This window comes from Amia ocellicauda, chromosome 3 (genome assembly GCF_036373705.1).
Source record: "Amia ocellicauda isolate fAmiCal2 chromosome 3, fAmiCal2.hap1, whole genome shotgun sequence".
In the NCBI taxonomy this organism is placed as follows: domain Eukaryota; kingdom Metazoa; phylum Chordata; class Actinopteri; order Amiiformes; family Amiidae; genus Amia; species Amia ocellicauda.
The window spans coordinates 30,507,329-30,529,470 of NC_089852.1; the positions used below are offsets into that span (position 1 = coordinate 30,507,329).

Here is a 22,142-nt window from a genome sequence, read left to right on the forward strand (position 1 = left end):
AATTGTGATTATTTCCAAGCAGGTTCCCTCTCTGGTTAATAACTCTGGTAAATAACTTCTTATCATTTATAAAAGCCTGAAGGAAAGAAACAGAAGAATAAAGCATGAATTACAGTAACCTCCACAGTGGTGCACCTGATGGCATTTTAATAATCATATGAACTGATATGAAACCGGAACAACCATGTGGGTTTTAGGCTGATGCAGATTATCTGTATTGGAGGGGAAAATAAATGGTACCAGAGATTCACACAGTTCTAGAAAGCAAGACAAGTAATTATTTTTGTCTTTTAATCACTGTGTGTTTTATTTTTCTGAAACCTGTATAAATAGATACAAAATTGACAGTTCATACGTTTTGCAGGCTAAATCTTGCATTGTCACTGAAGTCGGAACCAAGAGTAACCATGTTTTGAATTGACAGATATTTTTGTGGTTGTCGTTGCCGAGGTTGCTGTGTCCATCCACCGGTCCATTTACCTATTTATCTATTTATTTATTTATTTAACTCGGTCACATCACACGTGAAGAGTTCAAAAGCTGTACCCATTCAGCCTTCTTGGAGCCCTGAGTGCTTATAACATAGTGAAATGTGATATGCAAGTTTTGTAACATTGAAAAGGCAAGGATGGAAGGGGAGTCCCGTGGACATGGTGGCCAGTTGTCTTCTGGTACTCGGTAACAATAAGCATGAGGTTTCTTGCTCATTTATAAAATGAAGATTCCCATAAAGAGATACATTAAAGGGTAAAAGCTTTCAAGTACAGCTTGGCACTTACTGCTTCCTCCTGTTCCCCTCAAGGGTGAAAGTTTGAGGTCATGCTATGTCAGACCATCTAGCACAGGTCTGAACCCTTGATTCTTTTCAGTCTTTTATATTTCAGCTGCACTTCCATGCTCTGGTAGGTGTGGGACTGTGCTCGAAAAATGACAATGCACGAGTGAGTCCCTCTCCCACTCCGGTTTTAAATCAGGCAAATACTGCACATGTGTGTGTGTGTGTGTGTGTGTGTGTGTCTATATATAGTATAATATCCTTTAATATATAATAGATATATATTATATTATATTATCATATATATAATTTGAAGTAGTAGTTTTGCAGTTGGGTTTGAGCGGGGATTTGTTTCCTTGAATCCCGGATGAGAGAAGATGCTTCTTTCAGCATGTCCACATGACTGTGTTTCGCTGCCTTCTGCTGTGTGTTAGCCGGAGGTGCCCTCACATCATTGACAATGATACCCAAGAGTCATTGGGAAGATAACCCCAGCTGTTCCTCAGAGCCACTGCCTTCCTTCCATGTGGATAATCGACCCAGATTGCACTTGTCTTTCACTTTGAAAGCAGACGCTGCCATGGTTTGGAGATAGGAGATCTTTTAGTTGTTATTTTTAACTCTTGTCACTGTAAGAAAGTGGCAACAAAAAAATGACCTGCTTTTATGCAAAAACATTCACTTTTTTTTTGTTCACCTTCCCGGTCATGGAAAAGACACTTTAGCAGTGGTTTCATGGTATGAAAGTGGTACCAACACATATCATTTTCACTGACCTGTCCGTGTAGAGCAGAAAGTAAAATACAACCTTTCACTCCCACTGTAGTGATTGTACATGAGCACGACTGCATTAGAGTCCTGCTAATTCAATTCCAGGACTTTGCCTGAAAACAATCACCAGCATTCACAGTTTTAATCAACACTCGGCAGGAAACACCAGTAAAGCTTGTAACATAAGACAAAAGGGGAATTTGTTCTCTATCCATTCCTTACTGTGTGTATGTGTGCGTGTGACTGCCAGTGACCCCAGGCCCTTATTATATCTGACCTCTATTCCAGCTCTCCTGACTAGTGTTGACAGATGTTGACCTCCAGATGTTTTCAGCAAGATCATTGCTTTTTTTTAAAGCATAATTAATGATCTCTTCCCATGCATGAGATTGGTAGTTTAAATGTAAAAACGCAGACCAATCTAATTCAGTAGCTCCTATAGCTCCTTGACAGTCTTGCCTCAGATGCACACTGTGGGATCAAGGCAGTTCTCTTACTGGAGATGCTCCCGACTCCCCCTGGATGTCAGTAGGCCCACCTCACCTCACCTTCAGGCACACAGAGGTGCTGCATGCTTGAAGTGAGGGAGTGCGTAAAGCAAAGAACGAAGCACATTGATCCTGATCTTAACATCCACACTTAACATCGCTTCTTCACACCAGAATGAAAGGCCATAGAGTCACACCCATCCAACTGTTCCTCTTTTTAATCATCATCATCATTATTATTATTATTATTATTATTTTATTATAATATTCATCCAAGCTTTTTGTTTGTTGATGCATAGTAAAGTATAAAAAACAAACCAATTGCAGTACCAGTTTTATATCTATATCTAGTTCTAATTCTTTGCATGAGCATGCGATCTGAACGTCTCTCTGAATGTCATTTTCAGTGCTGTCATTTCCGAGGCTTATTCGATGCTTTTTCTCTTTTTTTCCTGACCTCCACTAGAGTTCCTGCTGCGTGCTGACACTCCTGTTTTTGCTCCCAGTTCTCCCGACAAGATATCTCTTCCCTGCGGGAGGTTTTCCTCTGAAATTAACTAAGGGGTGACTAAGTGATCCGTGGAAGCTGGGAACATCATACAGAGGCTCAGAACCCAGAGAAATGTCTCTGGTTAAAAGTAACCCTGGACTCTGTTCACATGCTGTCACTCTTTTGTTTTTAGTTTTCTTCATCTGACAGCCTGCTTCTTGTGAGCACATACCCCCCCCATCTCAACCCCAACCCACCCCAATCCTCAACCTGAAGGGTGTATTGGGCTTATTAATAATTGCTGAAGCATTCTCAGCCATTTAACCTTGCAATGACGAACAGGGCAATTCTGCAATTAAAAGCAAGAAAATAAATAAATAAAATCAGCTATGCCTGCAAATGAGGCAAAAGCAACAGAGAGGAGCATCAGAGTCTATGAGCACTGACCAGATAACAGTCCCTAATGAACTATTTCATCAGCTGCAGCACAGACTCACAATGGGAATCTGACTGGACTCAGGCCTGCCCCCAGCATGCCCCACAAATCTCACTGCTACTCAGACCCATGTCTGACAAACCTACACCTGACAAAATTAAAACATAATTAGATATATATATATATATATATATATATATATATATATATATATATATATATATATTAGTTTAATAAGCAACGTTACTGAAACATTTCACTAAAACCACGATCAGACAGAAGCAGTCTGAAGCCTCACAATACCTCTGGGGCAGAACAGGCCATCCAGCCCTCCTCTGTGTCCCACAATGCCATGCTATTCAATGTGTGTATATAGTCAGTAACAGTGAAGGAGCCGTGAAACTACACTGACTGCCAATGTGTTTTCAGACTCTCGGACTACATATGGATGGCCGACCTGGCGGGACAGCTGGGTGTCCTCGCTGAGTCGTTGTTTGAGCGTTGATGCTGCCCGGCTTTAGCCTGTTGTGGCTTCTGAAGTGTTTTGGCAGGCTTTTGGTAATTTTATTAACAGATTTTTGCGTCCAAGAAATAAGGTATTGATCTTACCAGGGTTCAGTACAGCTCACTCCCTGTGAAGACAGAAGACTGCATCCAGATCTATGTGTGTGTGTGTGCACACGTGTGTGTTTACTGGCATGGTCAAATTAAACGAGTTGGCTGTTGTGGACCTGTGGGGTTTGAAGTACTTGATTAATGTGGAAATTGCAATCCAGACTTACACAGCAAAATATTACATATATCTATGTCTATTGATATGTGCGTATTTCAAAACCATTGATAGCTGTGATCCACATCTTTGGGCACCATTTCAAGTGGATGTAAATTCTCACTCTTGGACCAAAACCAAACTTGTCATGGACTGGTAAAATTTTGGAAGAATTGCCTGTCTTCAAGTTTTAACTTATTCCTCAAGACGTGTTTTGTAATGTGCTCGTTGTTCCCCTACACAGCATACGTGGCCCCTGGACACCATGTACAGCAGCTGTAATTTTTATATATAGTACACCAAGCAATCGCAGAGTGTGGCTGCACTGCGGATCGGCTACGATCTATAGAACACCACAGGGTGAATTGATCAAATAAGAATTATCTCGTCTGTGAAACGTGGGGGTCAGCTGACCGGGCCACTGGTGTCATCTTGTATCGATTTCCTCCACTCTTCCCCCTCTCTGTGCACACTGCACAAACCAGCCAGAGTGTGGCCTGCACTAATAACACAAAACACAAATGAACTGGGGGGAACAACACCAGACACTTCATCTCATAGCTGACTGTCTCATGAATATCAACAAATCTCGCCTCCTGCTGTTTAATTTTCAAAATGCAGTTCTTTGCTGAGGAAAACAAAAACCGGGCTTGTGTGCTCTTTCTTACATTAACTGAAGGTAAATTGAATTACCTGACATGGGTCTTTTTGGAAAATAATTGAGAACTAGGCAGGGGGAAAACAAAAACCAGCATTTCTCTGAACAGTGCAGGCAGGGTCAACCAGCCATCATTTCCCAAAGATAGCTTCAAGGCATCATACAATGCCTCCAGCAACTTCTCAAAAGTTTTGTCTATTCATCTCTCATAGCAAGTTATAGCAGGCATCTTTTGTACAGGTGATGTTACGAAGGCTGACACAGACTAGTGGGCATGCTGTGGCCTTGCATAATAGCTAAGCTATCTTCAGACCGTAGCCCAAAATAAATAAAAATAGGAGTTGTGTTCTACTTTTACTTTTATGCGATTATTGACCAATAAATGAAGCTGTCATGGTGAGATTTTGGTGGAACAGGAGCACTTTCCTTTATGGAGAGGATGAACAATTTGCGTAACCTAAGTGTCCATATTGCAGGATCCAGTGTTCATATTTTTATTTTCTCTTTTTCTTATCTGGGGACTTTGGTAAACAAGAAAAATAAATAAAATTTTAAAATAAATAAATGTTATGACAAGAACTGTGCTTTGTTTATGTCTGCTCATTCTGACATGTTTAATTTCGTCTGCACTAAGAACATGGGGAGAAAAGAGAAAAAAGCAAAAATATAAAACAATTATGGCATAATACAGGCAACACGTTCTCTGTTTGGCATCCCTGAAATATACTTGCAAAGACATCATGCGTTTCATTCTGAAATTTCAATTTAAATTGTTGTTATAAAAAAGGTATTTAAAACTGTCAAAACTGTCCAGTTTTCCCCCAGATTCCTGAACTAGTTCAGCACTAGATAGTCCTGCAAACTAAGGAGACATGAGAGGATAATGTTGTAATCCATGCCTTCTATGAATGTCCTGTCACAAAGTCAGGCCAGCCATTGGATTAAGGAGCTCTAATGGTTTCAGGGAATGGTGTGGAGCTGTCGGAAGATGTCAGTTGCGGCTCTTTTGTGCGACGGTAATGTTGTTCTCATTAAAAAGTGAAACAGCTTATTATAGGCTATCAGCTGGTAGTGTCTGTGAGTCTAATAAGGGTTTACGTTTGTAAGGATGGCTCTCGCACTCTAGTGGAACACTAACTTGCTCATTTCACACAATCCGCTAACACCACCGCTCTCTGTAATTATCTGCAGCTGTTTTGCCATCTTAATCTGGGATCAGACATTTTTGCAAGCGATGCCTGGTGCTACACTTTCGTAAAAAATAAAAAAAAACAAGCAATGACAAAATCACGGGCTGACCTGAGCAACCTACCCAGAACTTCTGTCATAGCTATATCAACAGCCCCCAACTCTCTGAAGAGCAGTCAGCCCACATGCTTCCAAGTTAGTAACCCTGACAGCTGACTTATTAATCAAGTAATTAGGACAACCCACGTTTTTATCTTTACTGGTGTTTCACTCTGCTGTTTACTGTGACCTTTTATCAGCCTAGACTGCTGGCTATCAGACTGTCAGTGACAGCTTTCTTTAACATTCAGGCTACTTTTATCACTGCACTGCAGACTGCTTTAATGCTCTCCTTCTCTGTGCTTGGGGACACCCCCAAGTCAAAGCACATCTTAACATTGCCACTCGGGCTGTCTGGTAAGCACACTCTTTTATCCTGATGCTTCCCTGCACAAATTCTTTCTTGTCTTTCTCTCTGTCCTCCTTCTCTGTCTGTCTCGCACTCCATCCCTGCCTTAGACAGTGGTGATTTGGTCAACCACGCGCGTGCTGTCCACCATCTCCACACACTCAATCTCCTCGCGGCTCTCTGCAGATTTCTTCTCTTTCCTCTTCTTCTTGGAGGGGGGCAGGAAGGTGAGCATGATGGGCAGGATGGCCAGGCAATGAAAGAAGGTGATGAAGGCAGTCAGAAACAGGCACCTGAACAGTGTGCGGGTGAGGTTGGAAGGCACGCCTGCCAGCGGGAGGAGGCTGACTGTGTAGCACAGGTAGCTCTGGAGCATGGAGACACCGTGGCGCTCCAGGGTGATCTTCACCCACTTAGTCCTGGTGAAGTCCCTGCCCAGCACAAAGGTGGAGATGAGTGGGGCACAGCTGTCAATGGTGTAGTTCACCCCGTAGATCAGGCAGAGCACCGAGATGCAGTCCAGCTCCACCTTCCACAGGGTCATGAACCCTATGACCCCAAACTCCACGGACGCCACCACCAGGGTGACCCACACATTGATGAGTGAGTCGGCCACCAGGAAGGCGGAGAAGAAGAGGAGGAAGAGGGCACTGATGCAGGAGTTCTTCAGTGGGGCGCCCACTGAGGAGGCGTAACGGTCCATGTAGACAAAAGAGGGATTAAAGATGATGAACTTGACCTTGGAGGTCAGTGAGAGCTTGCGCAGCGTGTCCAACAGGATGTACATCTCCTCGCGCTTGTTCTCAGTCGTCTTGGCAACCAGGAACATGCGGGAGGCCACCACGTCCACCTCGCCGCCCGACCTCTTGCCGAAGATGATGTCGTCCGAGAAGTGGTAGAACTGCGGCAGCTTGAGGAAGGCGTTCCTCAGCAGCTCAGTGAAGTTCCTCTTGGGCAGACCGGTGGTCATGTTGAGCTTGCGCAGGAAACTCAGGTAGCTCTCAAACCAGGAGATCCTGACAAAACCCTTGGTGTACTCCAGCACGTCCTCCTGCACGCTAGCATTCCAGTACTCGATGGACTCGTAGATGTAGAAGCCGATGACTGGGCTGTAGTTGCTGAAGTACTTCTGCTGGGCGGTGGTGTAAGCGATGGTGCTGGTCTCCGTGGCGACCACGTTGCTGAGGTCGGAGCCCTCGCTGACCTGCAGGTAGCCCATTAAGGCGAAGGAGATGTAGACAAGGTAGAAGAGGACGACAAAGGGCTTGACGTAGGTGTTGGTTATCCAGTCGCAGTAGTAGCGCTTCATGAAGGACACCAGCAGGTGGCTCTCATAGGCGTTCATGTCAGTTGCCTCGGCCCCTTCCTCGTTGTACTGTGTGTACATGAGAAACCGGTACCACATGGGCTTCTGTTGCAGCAGCTCCGGCCTGGGCACCTTCTTGCAGAAGATGTTGTGCTGGTAGTTGTTCTCTAGGTAGCCTGTGAATACCAGGTTGGAGCCGTAGAAGGTGAGAATATAGAGGTAGTTGAAGAAGACGGAGATGCAGGTGTTCCGGCAGAAGATGCGCACAGCCTCGATGTTGGTGAAGGGGCTGGCCCCAATCCCGAAGGTAACCATGTACATGGCGGTGCTTGCCGTGAGGGGCAACACGCAGTCGCCGAATACTGCCGCTACACGCTCCTTCACATGCTGGTCCTCCCGCGTCCGCCGCCACGATGACAGCATCTCAAACGTCCCGTACAGCCCATGGCCTGGCAGAGAGGGCAGACAGAGTTGGACAAGCGTTACTACTCAACAGGATTATTCTGCCAGTACATCGTCTTCATTTAAACTGGCCACAAGTAAAAGAATATGAGGCACCAGCTATTTAATTTGAATGTCTTTTTGTTTTTAACCATTTCCCCTCAATGCCAAAAAATAAATAAATATTTTAGTTGTTTTTGTTGTTTAAATGTTGTTAATTACGATATTGTGTGTTCTAAAGACAGATGATTTAATGATGTGGTTGACATCATAGGAAGATGCTAATCCAGTTAATAACCTAGAGACACTTCAGATTGGCACAAGTTGGATTTATAAACACTCTATGACATGGTGTATATTAACAGAGTACTAGCAGACCATCAATAAACCACTCCTGCTTGTCAGGTTCTCCTTAGGTGGAGTCAGGTGGTTCTGCATGCTTTCATGCTATAACCAGTACTTTTGAAATCGAATGCAGATATGAACAAATTACTTTTATTGTTCATGGTAGGTAGATAAGACAGGATCTTAACCCTCCAGGCACTTGTTATTGATAAAGCAGTTTGTGTCTCTACGAGTGTGTGTGTGTGTGTGTGTGTGTGTGTGTGTGTGTGTGTGTGTGTGTGTGTTTGTGTGTGTAAGGTAACATACGATCTTATAATATAATTACAGAGCCTTGTAAACCCTGTGTTTGTAGGTCACTTCATACAGAGTGCTCTGGGAGCAATAATAAAGATATACCAGTACTCAGGAGCAGAGCTGGGTGGGTCATGATGGGGAGCGGTCTTGAGATTCGATGTGCCTTCTTGGAAATTTAAAGAAACACATGGCTGGGTGTGGGTTCGGGGAGTGGGGATCCAGGGAAGGGGAGTTGGGGGGCATTGTTTTATGACAGTCCGTGAAACAAATACCAAGTGCCAGTCTGTCTTTTTGAGTATTCAGACCCTGTGATGCAGCACGGTGGCCTGTCTCTCTGAGATACCAGGGCCCAGGGAGATGGACTGGTTGTAAGAGTTGGGTGTTTAAAACTGCATGCAGTTACTGGGAATAACAGACAGCAAAGTCCTGTCAGCTGTCGCCCAGGGCTGCTTCATAAAGCTTCACCACTCTTGTCATATTCCATATGATTTTCATGTTATTCATTTGTAGATGTATCTTAAAAAACAAATAAAAGAATAACTTTGAACATTTTGAACACACTTCTAATCTGCAACGGTTCCTCCATGCATTTTTTATTTATTTACTTATTTTTATAATCATGCAGACTGATCTTATCTTTCCTATAGGAGGTTTTAAATGCCTGGAGGCGAATGCTGTGGGGAACCTCTGCCAAGCTTCCATATACAGCATTTTAGTTTCCAAAACCATGCTCATCTTTGTGGGCGGTTGGACACTTGAATCATTGAATGAACATTTTGGAAGAAGCTCTAAGATACATTAACAAGAGTCAAGTGAAAAGGTTTTAGATGTTTCTTTCTTCTTGTTTTGTTTTATGGCCAAGCGCATTTTGCCTGTTTCAGTGTGATTGCAAGAACATCATTTTGAACCGCAAACAAACATGCATGCTGTTCTGAAGTCTCAACCTTTATTTTGTATCTTTTTGTTAATACAATTCAACAGGTAGCTCTGGAGTTCAATAATAAACAAAGCACGCACATTCCTGTACTCAGATACGGAAATACAAGCTGACACTATGCTCTGTACAATACAAGAGTACATCAGGACTACTAAGTGGGTCATAAAGCATTTTAAGATTAGATACGTTGCCAGCCAGGACAGCAGTCTATAATAGATTAACTAAGACAAGTGCTTTTAGTTTTAAAAGCAGTTATTTACACCAGACAGTCTGCAGTCTGGAAGCATGGGTTGAATTTCAGGCAGGAGGAAACCAGATATACATATTAATTGATTAAAAGAGACCAGATAGTTTTCCGGACTCGGCCTTAATTCCAATTAGAGACAAATGTAATATGACAGTATCCAAGTCATGCTGCACACGCTCTCCCTGGCGGCTCTTAGGAGGTTACCTGGGGGTTCTGGGGCAGAGAGGAGCTGGGTGGGGTCTCTCTGCTCTCTGTGTCTGCAGGGAGGACACTAGCTGTAGAGGCAGACATAACGGGCCAGGGCTGTGCAGTTTTCAAAGATGATCTGAGAGACTAGAGACTTTACAACAGCAACACAAATAAATCCTAGTGCACACATGTGTAAGCACCATAGAGTGCAACACATACCATCAATAGTTGGTCCATGTTATATAACTCATCAAAAAGAGATTGAGTGGCAGGAAGGCTCATCACGGTGCACAGACTGCCAGAACCCCACGCCTCGGGCAGCGGCCTGCTCCTCACCACTTTCACAGGACCAGTTCGGCTCAACACTCAATGCCGGGCCTGTGAGCTATGGACCCTGCCGCCCTGAACATGGATTAATAACCTGCTTCAGAAATGAAACACAGCCATGTAGTGGCTGTACCTTTTAAATTACAGAGCGAGGAGATTTAATAAAGAAGAAAGATATGATATGGGACAAAAAAAAAAAAAATGGAGAAGAAGAACCATAAAACACTATCTTAAAAGCTCAGTGTTCAAACCCCCTGGGCCTTGGCTTATATCAGAAATAGACGCACATCAATTGGTAACACAAATAATAAAGCAAAATAGCCCTCCTTTTTGCTCTGGGCTTTGGATTAATTTACAGAGTAATGCTTTGCCACCTTGTCGTCTGGGCGATTTAAAGTGAAATATAAACCACTGTCCGCAAGACACTGACCCCAGTAAGCAACCCGACTCTCTCCTCCTTCAGTAAAAACACAGCAGGACACCGGGACTGCAGAGGGAAGAGGCAATTCCTGTGGCATCATTCGCTACGGCTTTTCTCACACCAAGCGTTGCAAGGCTACCCATGCATGCAGGCGCTGCGTTTGTCATTATATGCTGAGCGAAAACAAACATACTGTACACACTTCTCAGGGCCCTGGCGCACTTGATTATTTAGCATTGCATCAATCTTGCATCGCCTGCACTGTATCTGGCTGAAAAAAGGCAAAGGATTTTACAGTACATATGAAACCTGACGCAATGCAAAGGCATGGCCGGGAATGGGGGTGTGGGGGGGGGGGGGTGTTTGGCAGGAATACAATCTTTAGTCTGATGATGCCTGGCTGGGGAATTTCCCCTCTGCATGGGATAGCCTCTGCAGTATAGCTTTAGAGAGGGCAATGAGACACTGCTTTAGGAAAATATAGAAGGCTCTACAGCTAGAAAGAGAGCAGTCCTCTCTGAGCATAGAGAAACCCATTAATGTATACATACAGTACATAACACTGGGCAGTGGTTGGTGGGTGACATCCAAATTAATTCTGAAACCCGCAGCTTTATTATTACCTGGTGGATTTAACGGTTTAAAAAAACTGACGAGGAAAGATGGCACAGAGGGGAAATGGACAGATTTAGCATAGATGCTTTTCGCAGTGAGCTGATCAATCCAACCCACCCCAGAGAAACTTCAAAGGGATTATTTGGGTTATTTAAATAATTATATTTTAAAAAGAAAAAAGAAAAAAGGAAAGCAGTCTGTATAAAACAAAATGCGAGTTTCTGTTCTGAAATGTTCCTCTCCTTATCTGGATGCAGAGAATAAGGGGTCTCAGATTCAGTTACTGAAGGGCCAGACTCTTCTGGTTCCTGTGATTAATTACTGGAGCTTTCCATTACCTGACACCCAGATTTTATCTCTATGACACGTATGTAATATTGTTTTACAGTTCTTTGCAGTGGATGGCGTAAACGATTGTTTTGATAACTGTAACATCATTTGCAGCCTGTACAGAATTATTACATACAGCCGGACCAATTCAGTAACAGTGAGGTGGGCTGGAACGACAGTCCAACTCACAGGAATCCCCCTCAGAGCCCCTGATATAAAGCATGTCCACCACAGGGTTAAACAATAGCATGTGGCTGACTTTCAGTCATTTGGAAGTTAATGATCCGGATTAAATGGGTTTGGGAGCAAAGCTAAAGGTACTTAACATTCAAGATGGTCTTGAACACAATCACGACTGTCTGGCTTACAGCGGTTTATTACTTTAAAGAAATATATACTGTATATATATTTGTGGCTGTCAAAAACATCTACTTTACATTGGTAAGTGATGCAGGGGACAAATATATTATAGTGTGTGTTTTTTCTGCACTTTGAACCCAGCATACAGACCTGCATTTCTACAGCCATAAAGCAAGCACACCAACCACAGCAACAGCAACAACCAATTGTACCAAATCTGATTCATCACGGGGTCTTTGGGTTGTGCAGTGTGGTTGCTTTGGCATTCCTCACCGGAGAACTGGTGTTAAGAATGGAGGTTTCATGGGACTGTGAAGCTCAGGCAGATCTGGGCCACAGAGAGCTTAAGAAAATGTCAGCCACACAGCCACACAATGTCAGTGTGTGTGTTGTCAAGTCAGTGCTGAGGCTGTGTATTTCAAGGCTGTGTGGGTGTTCGCTATTGTGTGTGTGTGTGTGAGCGTGTGTGTGTAAGCAGGGGCGTATGTTACTGTGTGGGAGCAGGAGTACAGAGTCTTTCATTTACCCTGAATCTGCACAGCAGGTGGCAACACATCCATCTCCTCTCACTGTTTACAGCAATATTTCCACAGCTTTTCTGTCAAGTAAATATATTTCAGTTTTGTATTTTTTGTTACATCCAGGACACGGGAAGTATTGCTGCAGAGGAGAGCTGTGCCCCCCCAGGTGAGAAGGCTCATTTGTTTCAATGTATCGTACCTGGAGAGCCATGGCAGTCACTAAAACACGCTATATACACAGCCATGCCAACGAAAAATGAGCGCTCTTCCAAAACTGTAGTATCAGCCAGTCTTTCCTCAGCACTTACACTGCAGCTGTATGGATATTGGATTTCTGCCCTGTGTCGTGCACTAGGCCAGGCTTCCGGGAACAGGAGTTCGTGACTGCTCCATTGCGTGCTCAGTGTTTGTCATATTTGTAAGGAAAAATCTCACACCTGATTGTTGTTGCACGCCAGGAATATGTACGCACATGCCTATTCTCCAACACTGTAGCACCTGCATGTTCACGTAAACCCCACACCACGTGACCTACTGCATGGATCGCAGTGTACGTCATGTGTGCCTCCACTCCTGTGCATTCCTTGCAGAATTTTCCACACCGCGTCTCTGTAAATGTACTATTCATTTAAGCAATTAGATTTCCAGAGGCATCCTTATCTCTACTATCACAATTTGTATACTATAATGCAAAGCCATTTGTAGGCTAATGTCTGGGTAATGGAATTAATTTTTCAAATAAAGCGCTCATCATGTGGGAGATAAGAACCATTGAGCTGCTCGACAGTTCTAATACTGTAATTACAGTACAGCACTTTTTAAAAAACACTGAGAGAAACCTGATGAAATGACGGGTGCTCGGTGTCTGCAGGCCTTTAATGAGGGCCAGAGGTTGCTATTTCTTTTGTGTGCCACTGAAATGAGAATGCGTTCTTACAGGCAATTATTGCATGTTGGCTCCGTGCCCAATCAGACGAATTAATGAGTTTCCACCCAACAATTTAGTAATTTACACAGGAATCTCAGCAGAAATCGGGCCCTATTCTGCACAGATATGAAGAAAATTTGCATCTCGGGTGGCAGCAAATCTATTTGTATGAATTGTTATTATTTTGTTTTTATATGAGTGTGCTTCACCACTGGTATTATTCCCTGAAGCATCTGATGAGAAAGTTTGTCTGCGCTCATCACAGCGCTCCTGATACGGGTCCTGCTGAGCACTGCAGACTTGTTCTGAGCAAGACAAACTATCGATTGTATTTCAGCATTTTGCATTTTTCCAGATACGTATAAATCTCAAAAGACCAAGCATGTTTATCTGAACTCTGAGGGATCCTATTATTTCCTTCATTTGAAAAATAAGATACAATTCCGTCTTTGCAGCAAGGCAAACTAAAAACCTGATTGTGTGTGAGATTTAACAAGAGAAACAAACATGAACAGATACACGACAGAGTCTCCAGAGTCCCTTACCTAGAACAATGAAGGGGATGCCCAGGAAGGTGGAATTGTACTTCCCGCCGGTCAGGTTGACGATGCCGGCGGAGGTGAGGGTGGCTAGACTCATGGTGACCACGGCCAGCAGGCCCAGCCAGGGTTTGGTGCGCACGCAGTCCCGCATGGAGCAGAAGAGCACCGCCAGCGAGACGCACAGCGAGAGGCTGGTGAGGAGTGGCCGCTCGGACACCTTGCTGGTCTTCTGAAAGTCCCTCTGCAGCGAGGATGAGGTGAAGGGGAACACCCTGAGCTCGCTGTTCTCCTCCTGGAAGCCCTCCACTGTCTCGCAGAATTTGGCCTCCCACTTGGCCGCCACCACGTCGTTCAGGGAGTTGACGGCCTGCAGGTAGTAAGTGAGCTGCACTGCCTCCGCAAACTTCACTCGCTCCTTCCCCGGCGGCTGCACCCCCCCCAGCTGGTGGCCGATGTAGACTTCGCGGCCGTCCCTCAAGTAGGTGATCGGGTATCGGATGGCGAAGCCTGTGCGGTTGGCTAGCCGCGCCCCCTTCAGTTCCTCCAGCACCTGCAGGATGTCGTCCACGATGCAGCTCTTGTTGTCATCTAGGATGCACATGTGGGCGAAGGTGTAGTTGATGCCAAGCATGTGCACCTGAATCTTGGTCACCAGGCTGTGTAGCTGGGAAAGGAGGAGGAAACACGTCAGGGATTAAAATAGGATTTATACTAAATGGCTTGCCATTTAAACAAGGAAAACTGAAGACCCTCACCCACCCTACCCCTACCCTACCCTGACACAGCAAAAACACGGTGGTACTGAACCCTGCCCCAAACCAGTGAACACAGTGGTTCTGAACCCCACCCCGACACTGTGAACATGGTGGCACTGTCCTGTGTGCATGTGCATCTATGTCAGCTGCCCCATACTGCTATGTTTGTTTTTCCATTGGAACATGGTGGGGCTCCATTTCTAGGGACGTAACGATGTCCTGAACCCCTTTACAGCAAACGAACATGAGTGGCTCTTTATGGGCCCCTGACTAGAACACACATGTGCTGTGTACCTGTAGGCACACCCGACAGAAATTATGTAACAAGACATTTTATTGCGGTTATATAAGTGAAACCTTTAGTCAAACTCTCATTACAGCTCTTCAGTTCGTTACATGTGATATACACCGATCAGCCATAACATTATGACCCCCGGCCTACTATTGTGTAGGTCCCCCTTTTGCCGCCAAAACAGCCCTGATCCATCAAGGCATGGACTCCACTAGACCTCTGAAGGTGTCCTCGTTTCTCTCACCCTCTCCTCCTACACTCTCTCTCTCTTCCATCATTAAGTCAAAGTGATGCGCTTTTTTAATTGAAACGTTCCTGGTGATGGGAAGAACAGAGCGGTGGTGGCCAGTGCCCCCACCTCTGACACTCAGCAGGCGTTCATGTCATCGCACCACCAGGGTTACAGTCAGTTTTTCAGTGACAAACCAGCAAGATTAAATGAGCAATTATGCCATGAACACAGGAACCACAAAGGCATGTGTTATCAGGTCGGCCCTGTTCTATATCAGGAGACGGTGTGTGGGAGGAATCCCTGAGGATCACAGGGAAAGTATTTATATACATGTGCACACATTCTTTTGCAACATGTACATTACATGCTATAGTTCACTGATTCACAAGAAATGCGACATGTGCATGAACTCTGAGCGGCAGGTAACAACCATAACATTATGACCACCTGCCTAATATTGGTCCCAAAACATTGGTCCCAAAACAGCCCTGACCCGTCGAGGCATGGACTCCACTAGACCTCTGAAGGTGTGCTGTGGTATCTGGCACCAAGACGTTAGCAGCAGATCCTTTAAGTCCTGTAAGTTGCGAGGTGGGGCCTCCATGGATCGGACTTGTTTGTCCAGCACATCCCACAGATGCTCGATTGGATTGAGATCTGGGGAATTTGGAGGCCAAGTCAACACCTTGAACTCGTGATTCATCAGACCAGGCCACCTTCTTCCATTGCTCCGTAGTCCAGTTCTGATGCCCGCGTGCCCATTGTAGGCGCATTCGGCAGTGGACAGGGGTCAGCATGGGCACCCTGACTTGTCTGCAGCTACGCAGCCCCATACGCAACAAACTGCGATGCACTGTGTGTTCTGACACCTTTCTATCAGAACCAGCATTAAGTAGCTCGTCTGTTGGATCGGACCACACAGGCCAGCCTTCACTCCCCACGTGCATCAATGAACCTTGGCCACCCATGACCCCGTCGCCGGTTCACCGCTTTTCCTTCCTTGGACCACTTTTGATAGGTACTGACCACTGCAGACCGGGAACACCCCACAAGAGCTGCAGTTTTAGAGATGCTCTGACCCAGTCGTCTAGCCATCACAATGTGGCCCTTGTCAAAGTTGCTCAGATCCTTACGCTTGCCCATTTTTCCTGCTTCTAACACATCAACTTTGAGGACAAAATGTTCACTTGCTGCTTAATATATCCCACCCACTGACAGGTGCCATGATAACGAGATTATCAGTGTTATTCACGTCACCTGTCAGTGGTCATAATGTTATGGCTGATCGGTGAATATACTGTAAAACTTACAATACTCGCCGGGTCTCAAATAGCAGCCGGTCTCCAATAGTCGCCGGGTTGATGTGCATAATCATGTAAACAAATGCCGGTCTCTAATAAACGTCCGGTTATGCGTCTTTCTTGTTTTCAGTAAATATATATACCGTAGATTAATTTAACAAAACACCGTCACTTGTGTTTTTATTAATTTATTTATCACTTTTTCTTACCCTGCATGAGTTCACAATGTCTTTTTATTTATGAATGTTTAATACAAACGCTGGTCTCCTACAATGGCCGGTCTCCAGTTGACGCGAGGGCTTCTTGCAGTTATTTGGAATAAACGCGTTTAATTTAAGTTTTACGGTATTTATATTCTGATTTTAATTGGGAAAACAGATCCCCTTTAGGTTATGGCCATGGATGAGACTAAGATGTTGTCCCAGTGAGGTCAGTAGCTCAGTAGCCATAAACAGTGGGAGGATTCTGGAGTTTCAGACCATTGATAGAAACAGGACCTCATTGGCCAGTGTTTAGGTGCACAGCGATCCCCTAGAGTCATGGGTGTGCACTGTACTCTCAGTCAATACCTCCACAGACACTGCCTGGAAAGAGAAGGAGGTGTCTCTCTGCATGTCCACCTGTAGTTTAGTTAGACAGAATGGTATTACTTCCTCTCTTCTTATCTGGTCTGTTGTGGTTTTATGGATTAGAAAATGTTATCAAATGACAGAAACATCTGTCTGCTCCATTTTCTTCTCCTGAAAGGCATAGAAAACTAAGTGCGTTTCTCATGAAAGTTGGGTGCACGGATACACAAAAACTAGGCAGTAGAATCTGCAGCCAGTAGTGAACGTTGTGACATTGATTCTATGAAACTGTCTGAATGCCTTAGGAGATTGCAGAAGTGAAGAATTACTTCAGGATTTCTGCACATTTTAGATTTGAAATTGTGCAGTTTCAGCAACTACACATACATATTACCAGAGAGGGAGAGTACTGCACTGAGATATGGCCTGAAAGACAGATTTCCCATAAGTCATATTTCATATAATTGTAATTTCTTCGGTTTAGAATGATGGAGATAATTATTTTGGCCTTACTTTAATCTACTCCATTCTGTCTCATGTAATTGTTTTTGAAACGATCCTTACCCTTTACAAGTATAACTCTTTAATGCACTAATCCGTTACTGTAATTTGATGTAAATCAAAGAACACCCTCTTTCCTCTTTTCCTTTTACATGCAGTTGTGGGAACTTATCTGTGCGTTAATCACAGCTCTGTATGCTAGGTCTCCTTTTAATAGATATATTTTTGTACTTGACTGTTTTATCACATTTTCAAGTGTAGGTCCTGTCTGTAAGTTACAGACGCACATGACAAGAACACTTTCCAATTCAAAACAACAACAAAGGTGGTAACAGAGACTATGCCTTTGAAGCAGCACCTCACACAAACACCGTACTGTCATTCCTGTGAGGAAGAGAAATACAGATTCTCTCTTTTTCTCTCTCTCTCTCTCTCTCTCTCTCTCTCTCTCTCTCTCTCTCTGAAGATCTAAAGCAAACGGTGGTTTGCAACAATTCCTGTCTGACACACACTTCCCCATATTTTGCTGTTGCACTAATGTGAAAACTTAAAAGGATCCCCTGGCTTCACAGTCTTGTACTGTCAGAGGCTTCACTGACATGTAAAGGGCAGACTGATTTGTAAAAGGAAAAGCATTTCATATTACACCTGATGATAAATACCCAAGGGCAGCAGTGTAATTGGCAGAAAGAGCCGGGACTCCAGATTGGCAACGCTTCCGTTAATTTGTATCACTGAGACTTCCTATGGCAACCGTCCCCCTCGACTACATTTCCTGGGGTGACTGCCAGTGCAGGCACTACAAAATGTGCTCATGGACCTGAGTGACAATGCCCGCGGACTCTAACCCCAGACCTTCAGACAGAGATATAATCAACTGTACCCAGGTGTGCAGTAATTGCACCATTCCTGACAGCGCCAGAGTGAGACGGAGCCGGCAGCCGGCCTAAGTGTCCCTCTGGAAGACTTCCACGGGCCTGTCACAGTTCCCCAGTGAGCTGCGTAATTAAAATCTACTTACTATAACAAAATCCCTTTATTGCAACCATTAGTGTTAAAACATATTTACAATACAGTTCCGGCACAGAGATTTTAAAATGTTGCTCCTGCTGTGATTGAATATTACATGAAAGGGTTCAAGGTACCTGACGCTGCTCTCCTGTGGGATATGTGTGAGCAACAGGGAGCTCCAATAATCTGTCCTGAGGAAGAGTTTCTTGCCTGTATTTAGAGCAGGCCAGTTATGTCTAAGATAAACAATCTGGGTTTGTAATTACTTTATAATAATGCATACAATTGTGGCAAATGCACACTATAATGTTTGATAACTATTTTGAGATAATGACATTACTTCACTTTAAAGGTAGATAATACAATAAATACACTGTTCTCTTTGTCTTAAAAACAACTATAAAATAGATATTGTGTTTTCTTTTTACAATAATAAACATAACCATATTAATATGATTCACTTCTCAATTTAACAGCGGCCACATATATCGAGTTTACTGTTATTCACGAAATTAAAATTATACTTTAGTATGAAACCAAATAATTCTTGGGATTATAATGTATTTTGTAGCTGCAGGGTGTTTTTGCTCATTTTATCTGTGGTTTATTATGTCCATTTAATACAAGTGGGGTAAGATGGCCTGTGCATACTGATAATACCTATAAAATTTACATTGTGGGAGATATTTATTTATTTAATCATTCATTTGGTCCCTTCATTGCAGTTAACTGGATTCACTTCGTGTTTTAGTCCCCTGATTGTTCCAATAAAATCGCAAATCAACAAAAAAGGCATGTAAACTGTTTATAGAGAGATTAAGTAAAATACGTGAGCCTTATAAAGCTAGAACTAAAGCATACACACACGCATGTAGAAACACACACTGGGACATTTTAAAAGCTGATAAGACAGCAGTGTGTGTGACATTTTGACATTTGCATGGTTCCGTTTTCAGTTGATTTTCCAACTGAGTCTTTGATGTCAAATCTCCCTCTCCTCTCTAACTCCTTTAAAAAAACAAAAAATTATATATATATATATATATATATATATATATATATATATATATATATATATATATATTGGTGAAGAGGGCACACCCAACCAATGAAGCAAACACAGTGCCCAAGACAGACAGACAGGCAGAGTGGATGTCAGAGCTGCTGCTTCTGTTCTGCTCGGCAACCAATACAGGTGTTACTGATCCTCCACATTCCTCCACACACCAGCCTGCCCACCAGCCCGCTTGCTTGCCCGCCTGCCCGCCCGTCTCACCCCACACCTTCTCCTCAACCCCACTATACCACTCATACCTTGAGGATGAGGTCAATGTGGTGCTGATCCAGCATGTTCCCTCTCCCGGAGGAGGTGATAATCACCCGGCCGTACCTCCCGGGGGTCTGCAGATCCGAGTACAGCGTGTGTTTGGATCTGTTTACGGGAAACAGGCTGTCCACCAGGTTGCCCTCGATTTTTGCCAGGCTGTGTTTGGGGGCCAACAGGTACTCCACGTTCTCCTCGACCCGGTACCGGCTGAAGCTGGCTCCCAGCAGGATGGAGACGAGGACGGGGGCGGAGGCGAAGAACACCGGGTGGTTGGCGACAAAGTGGCCGAGTTTGGAGAAAGACGTCCTCAGTCCTCCGTGCAAAACCTGCCGCAACATGCTAGAGAAGAGACAGACCGGGAGGGCGAGGAACAGTCCGCAGGATCCGAGCCTCTCCCTGGGCCAGGGCAAGACCATCGGGGGCCACGACCGCAGGTAAATAATATCTAATTGGAAAGGGGGACACAGGGCAAAGCGGCTGGGGGGGCACACACGATCTGATCCAAGTTCCTCCTGTTGAGGCGCATCCACTTTCTCAGCACTGTTGCTTCTCTGTTCATTCTCTGCATATTGACGCCGAAAGGTCGTCTGAATTACAGCAAACTAACAAACCAATAAATACAGCAAACAAAGGTAGACTGTATCAAAATATGCTCATGGCCACACGGTTTGGTTTTTGTGTTCTCGCTCCATTTTATCCCCATTCGTATTTCCTGAATGCATGTCTGTCGATTATAGTGATGGTGCTCTGATCCTAAGGGCGTTTATCCTCCCCCAGTTCCAACACACTTACTAAGCCTCTAAGTGGGGGATTCGGACAGGTTGCTATAGACTTGTGGCAGAGATTTATTTAGGGGGGCGGGGGACGCTGTTGTGGTCACAAGCAGAATAACGCCAGAACCTACGAAAAATAATAATACAAAATATAAAAAAAGACTGCAAAGTGCCTCTGTGTGGCCGGACAATGGCATGCGTCTCTTACTGGGATGTGGCTAGTGATAGCAAATGCAACTAGCCTGCAAACATAACGCAACACTGGCCCCATAAACAATGCGTCGCCACTCTGCAAGCAGATATCTCGTCCGATTGTAAGAGAAGGCTTAATGTTGAGCAGTCATGTCGCTGCAGATGTCTTGCTATGTCATATCGGAACCGAGCTCGAACATGTCCACAGACACAATCCTCATCCGACTCTAGGTGAAGCCCTGCTCGTTCATTTCTCTCGACACTCGCACAATCCGTCAGCTACAAACCTGCCTTTTCCAAACGGTCCATGCATGCGTTAAACCCCTAAAAATAAAGACATACATAAATAAATACAAAACCCAAACAGGACGGTTGCAGACATCGTCAATGCATGGCTGGTGTGTTTTGGTGACTAACTGCATTCAATCTGCGTTCCGTGGCTTCATACGGATCAATGCATAAATACAACTTTGTGTATTTCATTTGTTCTATATGCTCCTCATGTCCCCCCCATGTGAAGCTGGTAGTGGAAAATGCTATTCCAGCAGCGCGGTTTCGTTGATGGAGGATGCAGCCTTTTCTTCCCTCCTGTGCATCATTGCCAGGCAAACAGTGAGATGCGCAACTGGGAGCGATTCATCCCCACTTTGGATCAGTCTCCGAGCCGGTCAGTTTGTGCACAGGTGGATCCCATCCACTGTGACGAATATCAGCCGGCCTGCCGGTCCATTGCAGCTCAGGAGTGAATCGGTGAGATCCTCGGCGTCACTCGGAGAAGTTTCTCCCATCAGTGCCCAAAACACACAGTGCATTTCTTTGAAAATACCGGGAAATCCCTTCCTTCGGACCTCATCCGACGGCTGTTGCTCGAGAAAGAGGGAGAATAAGAGCTTGCAGCAGATCTCTCTCTCTCACACACACTTACACATACACGCAAACACCCCCCCCCCCCCCCCCCCTCAGCTAAGAGCACACACTGCACAGTTTGCGCGATCAATTTGAAGCCAATCGTGGGCTGAAAACAAAGGCTCACTTTTTTGAATGGTGAAAAATAAAGCTCTCTAACTGCACACTGCAGCCCCGAGGAGTGGCGTGTGCTGATTCACTGCCAGCGGAAACCCCGGCGCCGGGTCTGTCCACGCCGCGTCACGGAGACACGCAGTTTCTCTCCCCGTCTCTCCCGTGTGCAACATTAGCCACCCTACTGATGGCTGAGATTGGGAGCCAGGATAAGATATCTCCTGATTGGACGTTTAACGATAGGCGAATAAATCGAGAGGCTTACACTTAGAGACAAAAAGGCAGAGAGAGGAAGAGAGAGCGAGAAAGAGAGAGAGTGTATGTGTGAGAGAGTTTGTGTGTG

General features: G+C 44.7%; 1 protein-coding gene across 1 annotated transcript; it reads right to left on the bottom strand.

Annotated features, from left to right (window-relative positions):
• Positions 1-4,987: 4,987 nt before the first annotated feature.
• On the bottom strand, positions 4,988-21,680 carry ptchd1 (patched domain containing 1). Its single transcript, XM_066699018.1, has 3 exons — positions 19,802-21,680; positions 13,830-14,490; positions 4,988-7,778 (listed from the first exon to the last, which is right to left on the bottom strand). The coding sequence occupies exons 1-3, from the start codon at positions 20,228-20,230 to the stop codon at positions 6,130-6,132; spliced, it is 2,739 nt and encodes a 912-aa protein (XP_066555115.1). The 5' UTR covers positions 20,231-21,680; the 3' UTR covers positions 4,988-6,129.
• Between the last annotated feature and the right edge of the window lie 462 nt (positions 21,681-22,142).